Source organism: Parasteatoda tepidariorum, chromosome 5 (assembly GCF_043381705.1).
Source record: "Parasteatoda tepidariorum isolate YZ-2023 chromosome 5, CAS_Ptep_4.0, whole genome shotgun sequence".
Taxonomy (NCBI): Eukaryota; Metazoa; Arthropoda; class Arachnida; order Araneae; family Theridiidae; genus Parasteatoda; species Parasteatoda tepidariorum.
In genome coordinates, this window is record NC_092208.1 from 71,886,149 (window position 1) to 71,899,862 (window position 13,714).

Below are 13,714 nucleotides of genomic sequence, written 5' to 3' on the forward strand. Positions count from 1 at the left end.
AAATTTCACTAATAAGATTTATTGATATATAAGAAACTTAAATTCAAACAATAAACAAGTGACTTTATCACTTTGCAGCTTATACTTTAATAGGATACTACAATAAATTAGCAAAGCAATTTAAATGCTAATCAAATTAAAGTATTAAGAAAATACTTTAGTTTTCACATGATCTGTACTTTGATATTGCATATTAAAAAGTATTAAAACTATTCAAAATTTAAAAAAATTATGAATACATATAAAATTATAACAGTATATAAATAGTACAGAAAATAACATACTTTATTTACGGTGAATAAATTTAAGGAAATAAAATGACTAGTTTATCAATAAACTAATTAAAAACTATTTTAAAAACCAACGAAAAAATTACACATTAGTTCATAAGGATATATTTTTCTTACCTAACATTGCACTTTCCACACTTGGAGAATATTTTGCAAGGAAACCAGTGGCTTTTTTAACAAACCTTCACAAGAAAATAAAATATTTTTCATAAAATATTAATTCATTTTAAGTAAGTTAATCATTGACTTAACTAATACCATTAAAGAATAAAATTGTAAAATTATCAGAGAAGTAAGACATTTATAAAAATTTTTTTAACAGCATTATTTTAAAAATTAAAAAAAAAACGAACAAAAACAGAACAATAAAGAATAACATAAAATAGGATTAATAAAACTAACAACAACAAATAAGCTAAAATGGAAGCAACCTGCTTTTCCAAAATGTTCCAAAAGAAATGAATTATAAAAATATTTAGTAGCCAGTTAAATAAATTGGTATTTCTGAACTATTTAAGATAAAAAGAATACAGTTCCTCAAAATATTTTATAAAAAAGATATTAAAAAATATTTTTATCTTATTGACAAAAAATCTGTTGAATAAATAACTAATTAATTTTTCTATCAAAATTTTTTAACCTTTATATTATGAATAGAGTTGTCTACAAATTCTGGTTGTCCAAAAAATTGCAATTGACGCCCAATATTTTAGTGAAATTTAATTGGTTTTGAGTTCAATTGGAGAGGGTCAGTGAGCAGAGCATTTTAGTCAGCATAAATAAATCTCTTTTCCCTTTTCTAAAATGAATTTCTAATTTCTGTCTTTTTTTTATATTAATATTTGTGATCTTTCACAAAATCTTGAATAAAAGAAATTGAATTTTCTATTGAATTAAAATAAAAATATGGTTGCAGTAAGACAAAGGCAACACAGAGAAAATTTAACTAAAAAGTAAACGAGGATATTATTTTATTCCCCATGACATTATAACCTTAAGGAACAACCAGTTTTTTATGGACATAAAATGTATGCCATCTTAACTATTTGACTTACAAGGCATAGATGCAAAAAGAATTATGCACAGAGGAGATATTTGATTAAAAAACTTCATAGGTTTCAAAACATACGAAGAAGGTTATAAAAGTAGACATGTTTCAAGTGCTCAAAAATAATCATCCTTTCTCAAGACTTGCCAGATGTGAATGAGAAAATTAAAGGAAATTTGTACATATTTATAAACTGTATAATTTTAAAACATAGAAGGTGTTTAATTTTATATTTCAAGATATAAAATGATGAAATATGTATTGATAAAAGTGTAGAAATTAATTTTTAATCAATTTTAATAAGATAAATGAATATGACTCTTAAAAAGATATATCACATACAAAGCAGATGGAGAAAGAAATATTTTTGTAAAACATGCAGGTACATACTACATACATTTGTTGAATTTTTTTCGGTGGTCTCCGAGGTGTAGATTCTTTGGCTATGCTACGGCGACTGCTCTATAATAAAAGTGAAATATATTTAAACCATATTTCATAACTTTTAAAAACATATGATACATACTTAAAATAGTAAAATTGTTAACTTCATATCAGCCTACACTCAACATAAAAATGGAAATTTGTTAATACAATAGTGCATTGTCCGATAAAATTACATTATGTTTTTTTGATATATGATTATCATGTCTTAATAATTAGCACTACAGTTAAAAAAATATTTGTTATGTCTATTTGCTATAAAGTTTTGTCACACTTATATCTAACAGAGTACATTTTATCTAAATGAATAAAATCTTAAATTTCTATTTTTTTTTAAAAATACTTTTAAACAGTTTTTAAATTTTAACATAAAGAACTTAAAAATGCTTTAAAAGTTTCTTAATTTAAGTTAAAAGCAATTACCTGAACTTTTCCTACATAAAAAACAGAGAAAAAAAATGAAAGTATAAAACCATACAAATGATTTTTAAAAGTTTTGTAATTTTACATCATTTTAGGGATAGTTTTGCTTCTAAGGGTTTTATTTTTTTTTAAATTATCTTTGAAAAAATGTCTAAAAGAATATTTTTTTAAATAAACCTTGATTTTCTTTTGTGCCTTTTTTTTTGTTGTACATTTTCTCTGTACCTTCAGTGTCTCTTCCACTTTTTTCTCCTCCTGTTGTACCTATTCGCCATCTCCTTTCTTCTGTTTTTTTCCCCCAATAACTTATTTAGGTATCTCTGCTTATTAAAGCTAGGTGAAAACAGCTCTTTTACTTGACAATATAGAAAATATTTACTCTGCTATTATTTAATTGTAAAATGTGATAAGTTTAATTAGCCATTGTCTTTTCCACAATTTTTTCTAACCTGGCAAACTAAAATTTTAGCAATGTTTCATGTAATATTTAGCATAATTTTTGTGTTCTTATAACAAGGAAAACTTTTCTCGAGTCAAATAAGACTTCGTTAATCTTTTAAGTTCTTAGCAGTAGGCTTTACTGTTTTAAAAAAAACAGATGCTCTTCATGTTATTTAATAGAAAAGTAGTGGAGTAATAGGGAAATTTCAGCACAATTTTGTCTAGGGGTTCCACACTTGGAAAGAAAAATATTCTTTACCCACAAATATAATAGCTTAAGCATCTTATAATTTCTTCGGATAGCATTGTATGTTAACTTTTCATAAAACATCAATACCAAATATAATGAGTTGGATTACATATTACACCAAATATCAATAACAATGAGTTGGAACAAACATTAATTATGAAAATGAAGCATGAAAATAAGGAATATCACTAAAACTGTAAAATTTATTGGTGATATAGTTCACAATGTACTGGGTACTATTTAGTATTTACCACAATTAGTTAAGCATGACCGGTGTCAATAGTTTGGATAATTATTACAACCCCCTGAAACAGAATCGAACCAGGCACTGATAGTGCAAGGTAATAAAAATAAAAATATGTAAGTAGGAATTCACTTAATTTCAGTTTTATTTACTATAAATTTTAAACATAATATCATTGTTTAAAATAATTACTCTTGAATGCTTCTTATAGATCAACATTCCAAAATAAAAACCAGGAAAATTTTTATGAGATGGGTTAAGGCAAAAATATTTCAGATAGAAAAGGAATTTTTGCAACAAGCATTTAAATTGCAACCATTCGTAATATTTACAATAATTAAAGCAATTTACTATCAAAAATATTATTAATGCATTTTTCAATTCTTCTGCAAAAATTAGAAGATTCATAAATTTTCCAGAAATTCGTAAGAGCATTCAAACTTTGCTATATCAAAAAAAATTATAAGAATTAACACTATGATTTGGAAACAAATTCAATTAATTTAACCTGCTCTAATTTATCTGAAAAATTAATTTACAATTGCAAAAGCCTGTATATCAATTTAACATTGTATGGAAATTGCTTTTAAATGATGATGTACTTACCATGTTTGGAGAATTTTGTACAGTTAGGGTATTACTATTGCCACTTGAATTTTTTAGATGATCCTTCAGACTATAACGAGAAAAAAAAATTACATTACTACAAAAAGTTATATATCATAAAAATTTATTTTTTCATTCTTAAAACATCTAATATTTTTCAAAATTCATATTAGAAAAGCATAGATTAAACCAAAAACAAGCACTAAACTATTTTTTTATTTCTGTCCCAGATAATTAATTTTGTCTCTTAGTACTTCCAGTTAACACCTACTTAAATTCATTGAAAAATGCAGGGGAAAAAATTTTTTTTTACATAATTTTTTCAATATTGTTTGTCCATAAAAAGTGATAATACTATGAGATTATCTTTCAAATCTTATAAAAATATACTTTTGTATACAGTTGAGTGGAAATTCTTGTATTTATTCATCCTACATAACATTTAATTCATCAGGAAGTGTGCTTGCTTATTATTAGATGTTATAGAAAAATATATTAACATTTTTCTAAAATTTCACAATGAAAATTAGTTCAAAAACGTTTTTATATTGTTATACAAGTTAAATAAAATGATTTTCAAAGCTATATATAAAATATTACTGAAATTTTCTTTTTACAAAAGCTTAACTGAAAAAAAAACAACAACATATTTAACTTACTTCTGAATTGAACGAGTCAAGACATTGGAGCGGATTGCAGAATAAACATTGATGAATTCTTCAATTTTATGAGCCTGAAGCCATTCACTTATTTTAATTAAATCCTGAAGCACATTATCTGTAAGGGCAAACAAGTTCATGAGAAAAAAACTTTAAAATAGCAATAAAAAAAACACAATCCACCTTTTTTTATTAAAAAATTACAAATTTTAAACATCATGAAAAAATTATATTATTGAAAATATACTTATTAATTTGTTAATAGAAAAAAAAAAAACATTTTAAATTATTTTTTAAGTTGAACCAGGAATAACAGAATATTTTTGCTTCTGAATATTTAAAATTTCTAATAGAATATTTTTTGATTAATTTTATAAATAGTTTTCTGTTATCAAAGTAAGAAAGAGAACAATATTTGTTGAAAAAGCAATATCTGACATTTACATTAAAAAACAGCTGATATTGTATGATATGTTTATACAACTTAACTTATTAGGGAGGGTGGTCTTTAATGTGATGGTTGTTATATTATAGTTAAAAATCATATGATAATCATATTTAAAAGAAGAAAAAAACTAATATTTATGCGAAAAATAATAATTTTGGGTTAGAAACAAAAAGACAGTTTCTGGTGTTATATTTAAATACAACAAAAAATGATAATTTAAGTTGAAATAAAAATCAAATAAAACTTTTATAGTCATGTAAAATGTAATTAAACATGAAAAAAATAGGTAAATTATAATGTAATAGATAATTATGCATAGTAAAAACAATGGTAAACAAAGTGAATTAGATATAGCAGGATTCCATGTATATAAAGGGACTTGAGAAAATAAAAAATGCATCTTAAATTCTAATTCAAGGTTTGTACAAGAGAAAAAAACATCTTATGTGCATTGCTTTTATATAATATTTATAGAGAAATGAAAAGCTACTAATCTAGCAGCAATAGTTTGGCATAATAAAATTGCATATTCCATTTAATTTTTATAATACTTAAAATGCTTGAAGTATAAATGTTATGTATTTTCTATAGCTTCAAAGCAATGAATAAGGTTTTTTAATGGCTATACAGTACTAAAACAGGCAAGATTTTTTTTCTTCAAAAGATTACAACTCTTGTTCTTTGAAAAATAATTCAATTATTTCTAAATGAAACCTATACAAATTTTACAAAAAACTATGTACCAAAATACATTAAATAATTTTAAACAATTGATAGTGTACTATGTGTCCCTAGCATGGCCGATCTTCCCAGTGTAATAAATCTAAGTGATAATCGAATTTCTACATTTTTGGTTTGTCAAAACTTAGTAATCTTCAAAATGCAACAGATGGCAATTTAATTGTTATTTTTGTGAAAAATAGACATAAAAAATTGTTTTCTATTTTAATCTTCAGTTATCTTCGTACGAGCTTTTTCTTATCTAAAGAAATTTACCATATTAGTATATAAAACTGCATAATATTTAGTTTTCAGAAAATAAGTATAAAAACTGAGATATTTTACCTGGGAGATGCTCAATAGAAAATTTCTCTTCATCCAATGGCATTTCTGAAACAAATACAATTTAGAGTTATAAATAAATGTAGATTATATGTGACAAAAATATATGTAATTAATATCAATATATCATAATAATACTACATAAATGTATACTATACATAAATGTAAAAAAGTTATTATTACAATGAGAGAAAAATATCATTTCAGTATAAAATGTAAAACTGGTCGAGAGCATCTTTATTTAGCAGTAATCTTAAGAGACTACTCTCATATTCCTTAAAAAAAAATCATGCCATAAATAAGACGTACATACTAAAAGTAGACATAGACATACTAAGAGTGCCATACTATATAGTTTTTACGACATACTGATACTCATAGGGTAGCAGCAGTCAACTTTTTTAGAACAGTGGCCCACCCTGTTTGACTTTTTACAGCGATAAATATACCCTCCTCGACCTTTTTGTAAAAATGTTATTGCCCTTTTTGCTTAGAAAAAAATGCTCTTTTTTATCTTAAGGAAAGAGAAGCATTATCAGAAACTGGGAACTTCAGATTATCNAGAAATATATAGTAACTCCTAAACATACAAAAATTGCTATTTTAGTTTAAAAAATTAGATGATAATCAGCAACTGTTTAGATGATTATTTGTTATTTGATAAGAATTTTGTATTTTTTAGCATAAATAATAGCGATATTATTTTTTAAATTTTAGATTTTGGTGCTGAGTTAATTAACTCTTTTTCCAAAAAAAATATATTAAAAAAAATGAATCACTTTTTAAGTGATTGCTTTTGTTTGCCATATTTTTTACGTTTGCTATATTTAGTCATTAGCCCATCTTCATCTTGTGACAAATCCTACTTTTTTGTCTTTGCAAGCATAGAATTAAGTTTTGAATATATTCTCTTCCAGTTTCGTTGATGTTGTAACACCTACATATACTAATAATCGTCGATAGAAAAACAGTCACCTTTATAGTAACTAATTCAAGAAAAAAAAAAACTTACTTCTTACAAGAATCATGATAGTTGATCTTAAAATTGCGATCCAGGATTTTAAAATCGCGTGAATAGGAATCACTATTACGGATTTTGAAATCACGAGAATATGAAACTAGATATCCGATTTTGAAAATGAGAAAATACAAACTGTGATATAGAATTTTCAAATCGAGTAAATATAAATCACGATTCATAATTTTTAGATCGTGTAAATACGAATCCTGATGCGTAGTTGTTAGATTCCATAAATAAGAATTACGATGCACAATTTTTAGATCGCGCAAATGCAAATCCCAATGACTTACTTTTAAATCACATATAAATACGAAAATCGATGTTCGATATAATAATCGCATGAGCAAATCACGACAGTGGATTTTAAACTCGCGTGAATACGAATTGCTACATAGGTTTTTATAAAGGCGTAAATACAAATCGCGATATTGGATTTTTAAATCTCATAAATAAGAATTGCAATGTACGATATTTAAATCGGGTGAATAAGAATTGCAACACACAACTTTTAAATCACGTAAATGTGAATAAGAAAAGAGATATTAGCAGATTCCAGGCAAGGGACTTCTAAAAGAGACTTTTGAAGCAGCATCATTTGGATAACGAAAATACGAGCTATCTGGAGGGTAAGTTAAAATGCGGAAAATCTTATCTTCTGTGCGTAAGAGCGGAGAAAATAGCTAAAATCAGTAAAAATGCAGAAGGATTGGTATTGTGTAGTTTGAATTTTCAGAATATTTATTAAAAAAAGTGAAATTTTTAGAGAATCGGAGTTTTTGATAAAAAGGCTGAAATTCGAGACACTGAAGTTAAAAAAAGCGTTAATCTGCTAAAAAATCTCATCCCTGTTTATCATTCATGATTGGAAAATTTGTTTTTACACATCATTTTATTAGTTGGGATAATTTTCATAAACGTTAAATTTCATTCATCGATATGTCTTTTCACGACGCTATTAAAAAAGTTGTATTTCTGCACTAAAAAAATTATACCAACTAAAATTAAAATCGTTTGCGATAGATCATGTACTTTCAATAACAATTTTGAAGTCAATGGAGGTAACCTCTAAGCATTACCGACCTCTATCAACTAACATTTTACTGTGGAATGGAGAGTGGTCGATCCCATAGCTTTCACTGTATACATTTTTAAAGTTTATTTTAATATATTTTTCTAATTTCTTATGCCATATTAATTTATTGTCTAAAGAGAAAAAGCATATTTCCCATTAAATGAAATATAACAACAATAACTTTGTATGTGAATTTTTTTTTATAAGTTTTGAATTCCTTAAATTTATGAAAGAGACCTTAAATTCAGTTTCATAAATTGTTGCTGGTTTGTTGCTATATTTTGAATTCTATTATTTTTAACATATGCTTATTTATTCAAAAATTGTAATACATTCAAATAAATTTATTTTCTTAAAAAAATTTTATCAAAAATTTTAAAAAAATATACAAATTTTACTTTTTAAAAATATTTTGTAAAAACTATTGTAACCAAAAAAAAATAAATAAAAAACATGATAGTTTTAAAAGAATTTTCACCCTCCCCCTCGTAAAAAAATTGCATTCTGGAGAAATATTACAAATAATAAAAGAAAAATAAGTTTTTGGTTTAAACTGAAAATATACATATGTAAAATTGCAGATTAACAAATATTGAAGAAATATTTCAACTTTAGTACAAAAACAATGAAAGAAAAGTTTAAAATCTCTGATTAATGATTACATACATACTACTAATTTTTTAACATTAATATTACAAATAGACATGAATCTTATAAAATAACAAATATATAATTTTGTTATAAGGATACTTTCTTGGCGGCGTTGAAGATTCCCAGTTTCTAAGTACACTGGTAATATGGTCTCTTCCAGTTTCATCAAATGCTCATCAAAGGATGTTAGAATTCCACACATACTTTTGCTCAGAGTTTGGCATTTTTCAATTTTTTCTTGCAACAATTTAAGACTATTTGATTCCTAATTTGAAATTAATTTCAAACAATTTAGTAAGTTTCAGATGAAAATAATGACCTTATGTAACATCATTAGAAAAGGTTGATGAAATTTACATTACAAAACAGTAGGACAAAAAATAATAATTCAATTGAAATGTTGAAAGAATTTCCCCTTAATATATTTACTCGTATATTTAGATACTAATGAAATAAATAGCTTAAAAATATACATATTTAAATGAACAAAACGAATATTTCCGTATCGAGATCTGTAATAGTCAAATGAATAGTACAATAATAGTCAAATGAATTTTAAATAAAGTAATGTTTAACATATAAAAGAAAAGAATGTCCGATTTATAAAAAAAAAAAAAGAATGGTTAATAGAAAAAAAACTATTTCAAGTTATGGTTAATTACGTGAAATAAAAAAAAGTAAAAAAATAATGCATTAAAATTCCATTTTAAATTTGCAAAATGTAAAGTAATACATACTTTTTCCAGCTTAACACCGGGATCTTCATTATTGTTTGGTGCCATTTAATTGATATTAAAAGCTTATTAATCCTGTCATATTTTAAATAAGATTAAAAAAAGAGGTTCTGAATGTATGAAAAACAATTTAAATATTTACGATTGAATACAAATATGATCAACCCATAAAAAAATGGAACAGCTTCTGTTGTAGTTATCTAGTTGAATTCGTTGTATTTGAAGGTGTAACAGTTGAACTCGTTGAAGAAAATCAAAATGTGCAGAGCTCAAAGAGTAAATCGAAACTACAAACTGAGTAAACTCTTGAAACTGAACTATCCTGTAAACATTTTTACTGTCAAAAAAAGTGTAAATAAGACAAAAAGTGCCCATTTCTGTTCTGTTTGAACCCTATGCGTGTGCTTAAAATTGCACCAACAGGTTTGAATTGTTTGGTTTTGCCAAAGAATGGTTTTGCGAGATTTTACAGTTGGAGCATGAATCTTAAGTTTCTCCATGAGTTGGAGAAACTACCACAAAGCGACAGCTCAATAGTACCAACCGCTTTTTAAAGACTTCCGCAGCCTTATCATAAGTAGTGTTGATGTTGTAGTTCATTTAAGTCACACTAGAGCTGCACAATGGGATATTGGAGACGGTCTTGGAAACATCCCTGAGGATGATCCGAAAACATGGCATCACAATTTTTGGGAAAATATCGTAAATACAATTGATTATTGTTGTTAATTTACGTCGCACTAGAGCTGCACAATGGGCTATTGGCGACGGTCTGGGAAGCACCACGGAGGATGATCCAAAGACATGCCATCACAATTTTGATCCTCTGCAGAGGGGATGGCACCCCCGCTTCGGTCGCCCGACGACCTGCGTGCGAAGTCGAGCACTTTACGGTAGCACAGTTTAACGAGGACCAATACCGCACACATTCGGTCCCTACGCAGAATGATCCAAGTGGTCACCCACCCGCACACTGACCGTAGCCAGTGATGCTTGACTTCGGTGATCTGCTGGGAACCGTGTCTTAACGATCAGTCCACTGCGGGACTAAATACAATTGAGAAGGAGAGGAAAGGAAAAAGGGGAAGAGTCAAGTCATGAAACCGGTCTTCTCCCCTGATGGCGTATTCAAGCATTGTGATCATGAAATAATAGATTGCATTTTTTATGTGTAACAATAACCAAATAAGTTTCAATTCCCCCTCCTTACTTACTTCATTTCAATGGAATTTGAAAAATAGACTTCAACCCAACTCTTACAGCCAAAGTTATATAATTTCTTGAGCATGTTTAATGTGGGGCTACCTATGCTTCCGAAATAAATACTTAAACATGGACTATGTCTATATCTTGGTTGTTCCCAAGAAACAGCTTGATTTATCAAATTAGATTAAAAAAAGAGTGTAATTTTTTTTAAGCACTAAATATATTAATTTGTAACATTTTCCATTACCATTGAAAAATGTTACAAATTAATATATTTAGTGCTTATAAATAAAGTTAGCGAGTGAATAGCAACAATAAATAAATGATGATACTCCCTTATTTTTCTTACGTCAAGGCGACCTGCTACTTAAATAGCTGAGGAAAGGATAAAATTATTTACTTTGTATAATTTTTTTGGGGTTCGAAACTTGCGCATACATTTACCGAAGAATGGTAGAAAAGTTCTCCAACTTTCCGGCAAATTCACTCAAGCTTTTTGGTTAGCACTTTCTCCATAATTTCTATCCTTTCAAGAAGAGAGAAGCAGGGATTTTACTTTCCTCTTCTCTTCTCTTCCTGATTCATAACTTTGTTTTTATTAGTGACTTTAATTCAATTAATAGATGGAGTAAGTTCACACTCGTGGCTCTTTATGTTAATTGTCAATCAGTGTTAATCGTCAAGCTTTTGTGCTTTGTTAGGAATCCAAGTCCATAACGCAATTAAGCGGTTGGGGAATGCGGTACGGAGACTGGGTACCTATTTAAGTTGAGTCTGTTTAAAGGCGCTTTACTAAATGAGTCATTTTTAAGATGATATGTTGCGGTTCAGTTTCTTCCATAGTCGAACTTCTTAACGTGGTGAAATCTATATATGTATTTATTATTTTTTTGGAAACTTTTTTCGATTGTTATGAGAGGAAGAGAGTTTGATTGTTAGGGATTAAGAAAGACGAGGAAATTTTCGGTTACAGGAATTTTTCAACTGTGGTGAATTGATTTAAAAAATATACGCTGAAAATAAAAAAGTAAATGTGTCACTAATGTCTTTTTTATGCATATATATTTATTACTTTTGCTGCTTCAAAAGAAATTATTTTAGCTCATATTATAGAAAACGTTTTCCTTAACAGTTTCGGGACAGGGGATTCATAAAACGAGGCATCAGGATGGAAAAAAAATAATAAAAAGTGGTAGCTTAAATGTGGGCATGGCTAATTTGACAGATTTATTTTGTTTTCACTTTAATCTAATCTAGTCTAATCACATATCTGTTCAACGTTGGTTCAAAGTGCAACCATATAATTTTTATTTTGAGCCAATAGTGATGAATCAAAAAAATCAAACGATCATAATTTTGCCCACCAATAAGCTGATAAAGAATTTGGTTAACAGTTTTATCGTTTTCCATTTATTGATAACCTTTCAGTTTTTCAGTCGGGGAGCTACTTTAAATTTTTATATCACAATATTTTAGATATAATTCTATTATTTGTTTTCAGTAAATTTAAAAATGTATTAATTAAATGGAATTATTGAGTTTTAAAGGGTACGCAAGCTAAGAAATTCTAAATTTTTGTTATTTTTTTTCTTTTTAACTTTTTCAACATGAAGCTCAAGTTTCGTCTAAGTATGAAGCAAAGGAAAATACAATTTTTTCTGTCTTATCTCATTAAAATTTTTTTTACTTTTATCAAAAATTGTTAAATTAACCTTTTTTTCTAAATATTTAAATTTAAAAACTATTACTACTAAGACTTTTAATATTGAAATTTTTACAAGCATTATATGACCTTTATTAAATATATTGTATGAAACTCTATTTTGCAATTTTTTACTTATTTTATTTATTCTGCGAATCATTAAAAAGTTTCAAAGCTATTAAGCTATCAAAGCTTCTATTATCAAACATTCTTGATATATATGCAACAAGTCACTTAAAATATTTGAAAATAAGGAAGTTAATTTTCTTTTATTGTATTGTTGTGTTTACTTTATTCAAAGCAATGGAAATGTAATAATAATATTTCCTCATAAAAAAAAAACTGTTTTCATATTTGTCATAGATGTGTGCATTGTTGAAAAGTGCTCTAAATAAAGTGTAAATCAGATCTATTTGTCATAGATGCTTGCATTGTTGTAAATTACTTTAAATAATGATCTCACTTAAAATTTATTAAATATTCTTATTTCTCAGACAGTGTTTGACTTTTTATTGAGCGAAAAGGTTGGATTTAGATTACAAGAACTGAAGATCTTGAATTTTTATGAAGAGCAGTGATTTGCTCGATTTTATTAATTCTATTACTAATAATTCGCCTGTCACGATATTTCATTACATTCTTATGTCACGAACATGTAATTTCATACCTAAGCCAGTCTTCGAAGTTTTATTTATTATTTCATAAATTAGGTGATCACAGAATTATTGGAGAATGGCATGAACTTTTTTTTAAAGTTTATATTGATATATATCATGTAGTTACACATAAATATACTATAATCGTTTTCAGAATAGCATATAATGTGATTTTTAATCAATGATTTGTCAGTAATTCGCCTGTCACGATATTTCATTATATTCTTATGTCACGAACATGAATTTCATTCCTAAGCCAGTCTCCGAAGTTTTATTTATTGTTTCATAAATTCAGGGCCGGATTTAAGCTTGGTGGGGCCCTAAGCTATTGAAAATGATGGGGCCCTTATAAGTTCAATTCCATTTCTATACACCTAAAGTAAACTGTCATTATTTTTTTATTGTTGAGTATTAACATTACATTATTAAAAAATTTGATAATATTACTTTATTGTTAAATACAGGGTGTTTATAAAGTCCCTGACCCATTTTGATGTTTAATAACTCATAAAATAATAAAGATAGATTAAAATTAATAACATAAATGGTTAGATAGACTCAAAAAGTTTCATGACCCTTGTCAATGAACTTCCACGTGTGCCCCCTTCGTCGCACGGAGAATATCAAGTCGATAGTCAATTTCACGCCAGGTAGCGGCGAACATGTCGGCATCCACAGAGGCTATTGCTGTTGTAATTCTGGCTTTTAGGTCATCAATGTTCGACACGATCCTCCTGTAAACATTGTCCTTTATAAA

At 27.0% G+C, this 13,714-nt stretch overlaps 1 protein-coding gene across 1 annotated transcript in view; it reads right to left on the minus strand.

The window, feature by feature from the left end:
• Positions 1 to 13,714, minus strand: part of LOC107449606 (exocyst complex component 7) — a gene marked incomplete in the record, with an annotated part of 30,589 nt that overhangs the window by 12,598 nt on the left and 4,277 nt on the right. Inside the window, 5 exon segments of the mRNA XM_043051570.2 lie at positions 408 to 472; positions 1,736 to 1,800; positions 3,747 to 3,816; positions 4,406 to 4,523; positions 5,919 to 5,963. Of these exon segments, the coding sequence (XP_042907504.2) occupies positions 408 to 472; positions 1,736 to 1,800; positions 3,747 to 3,816; positions 4,406 to 4,523; positions 5,919 to 5,963 (363 nt within the window).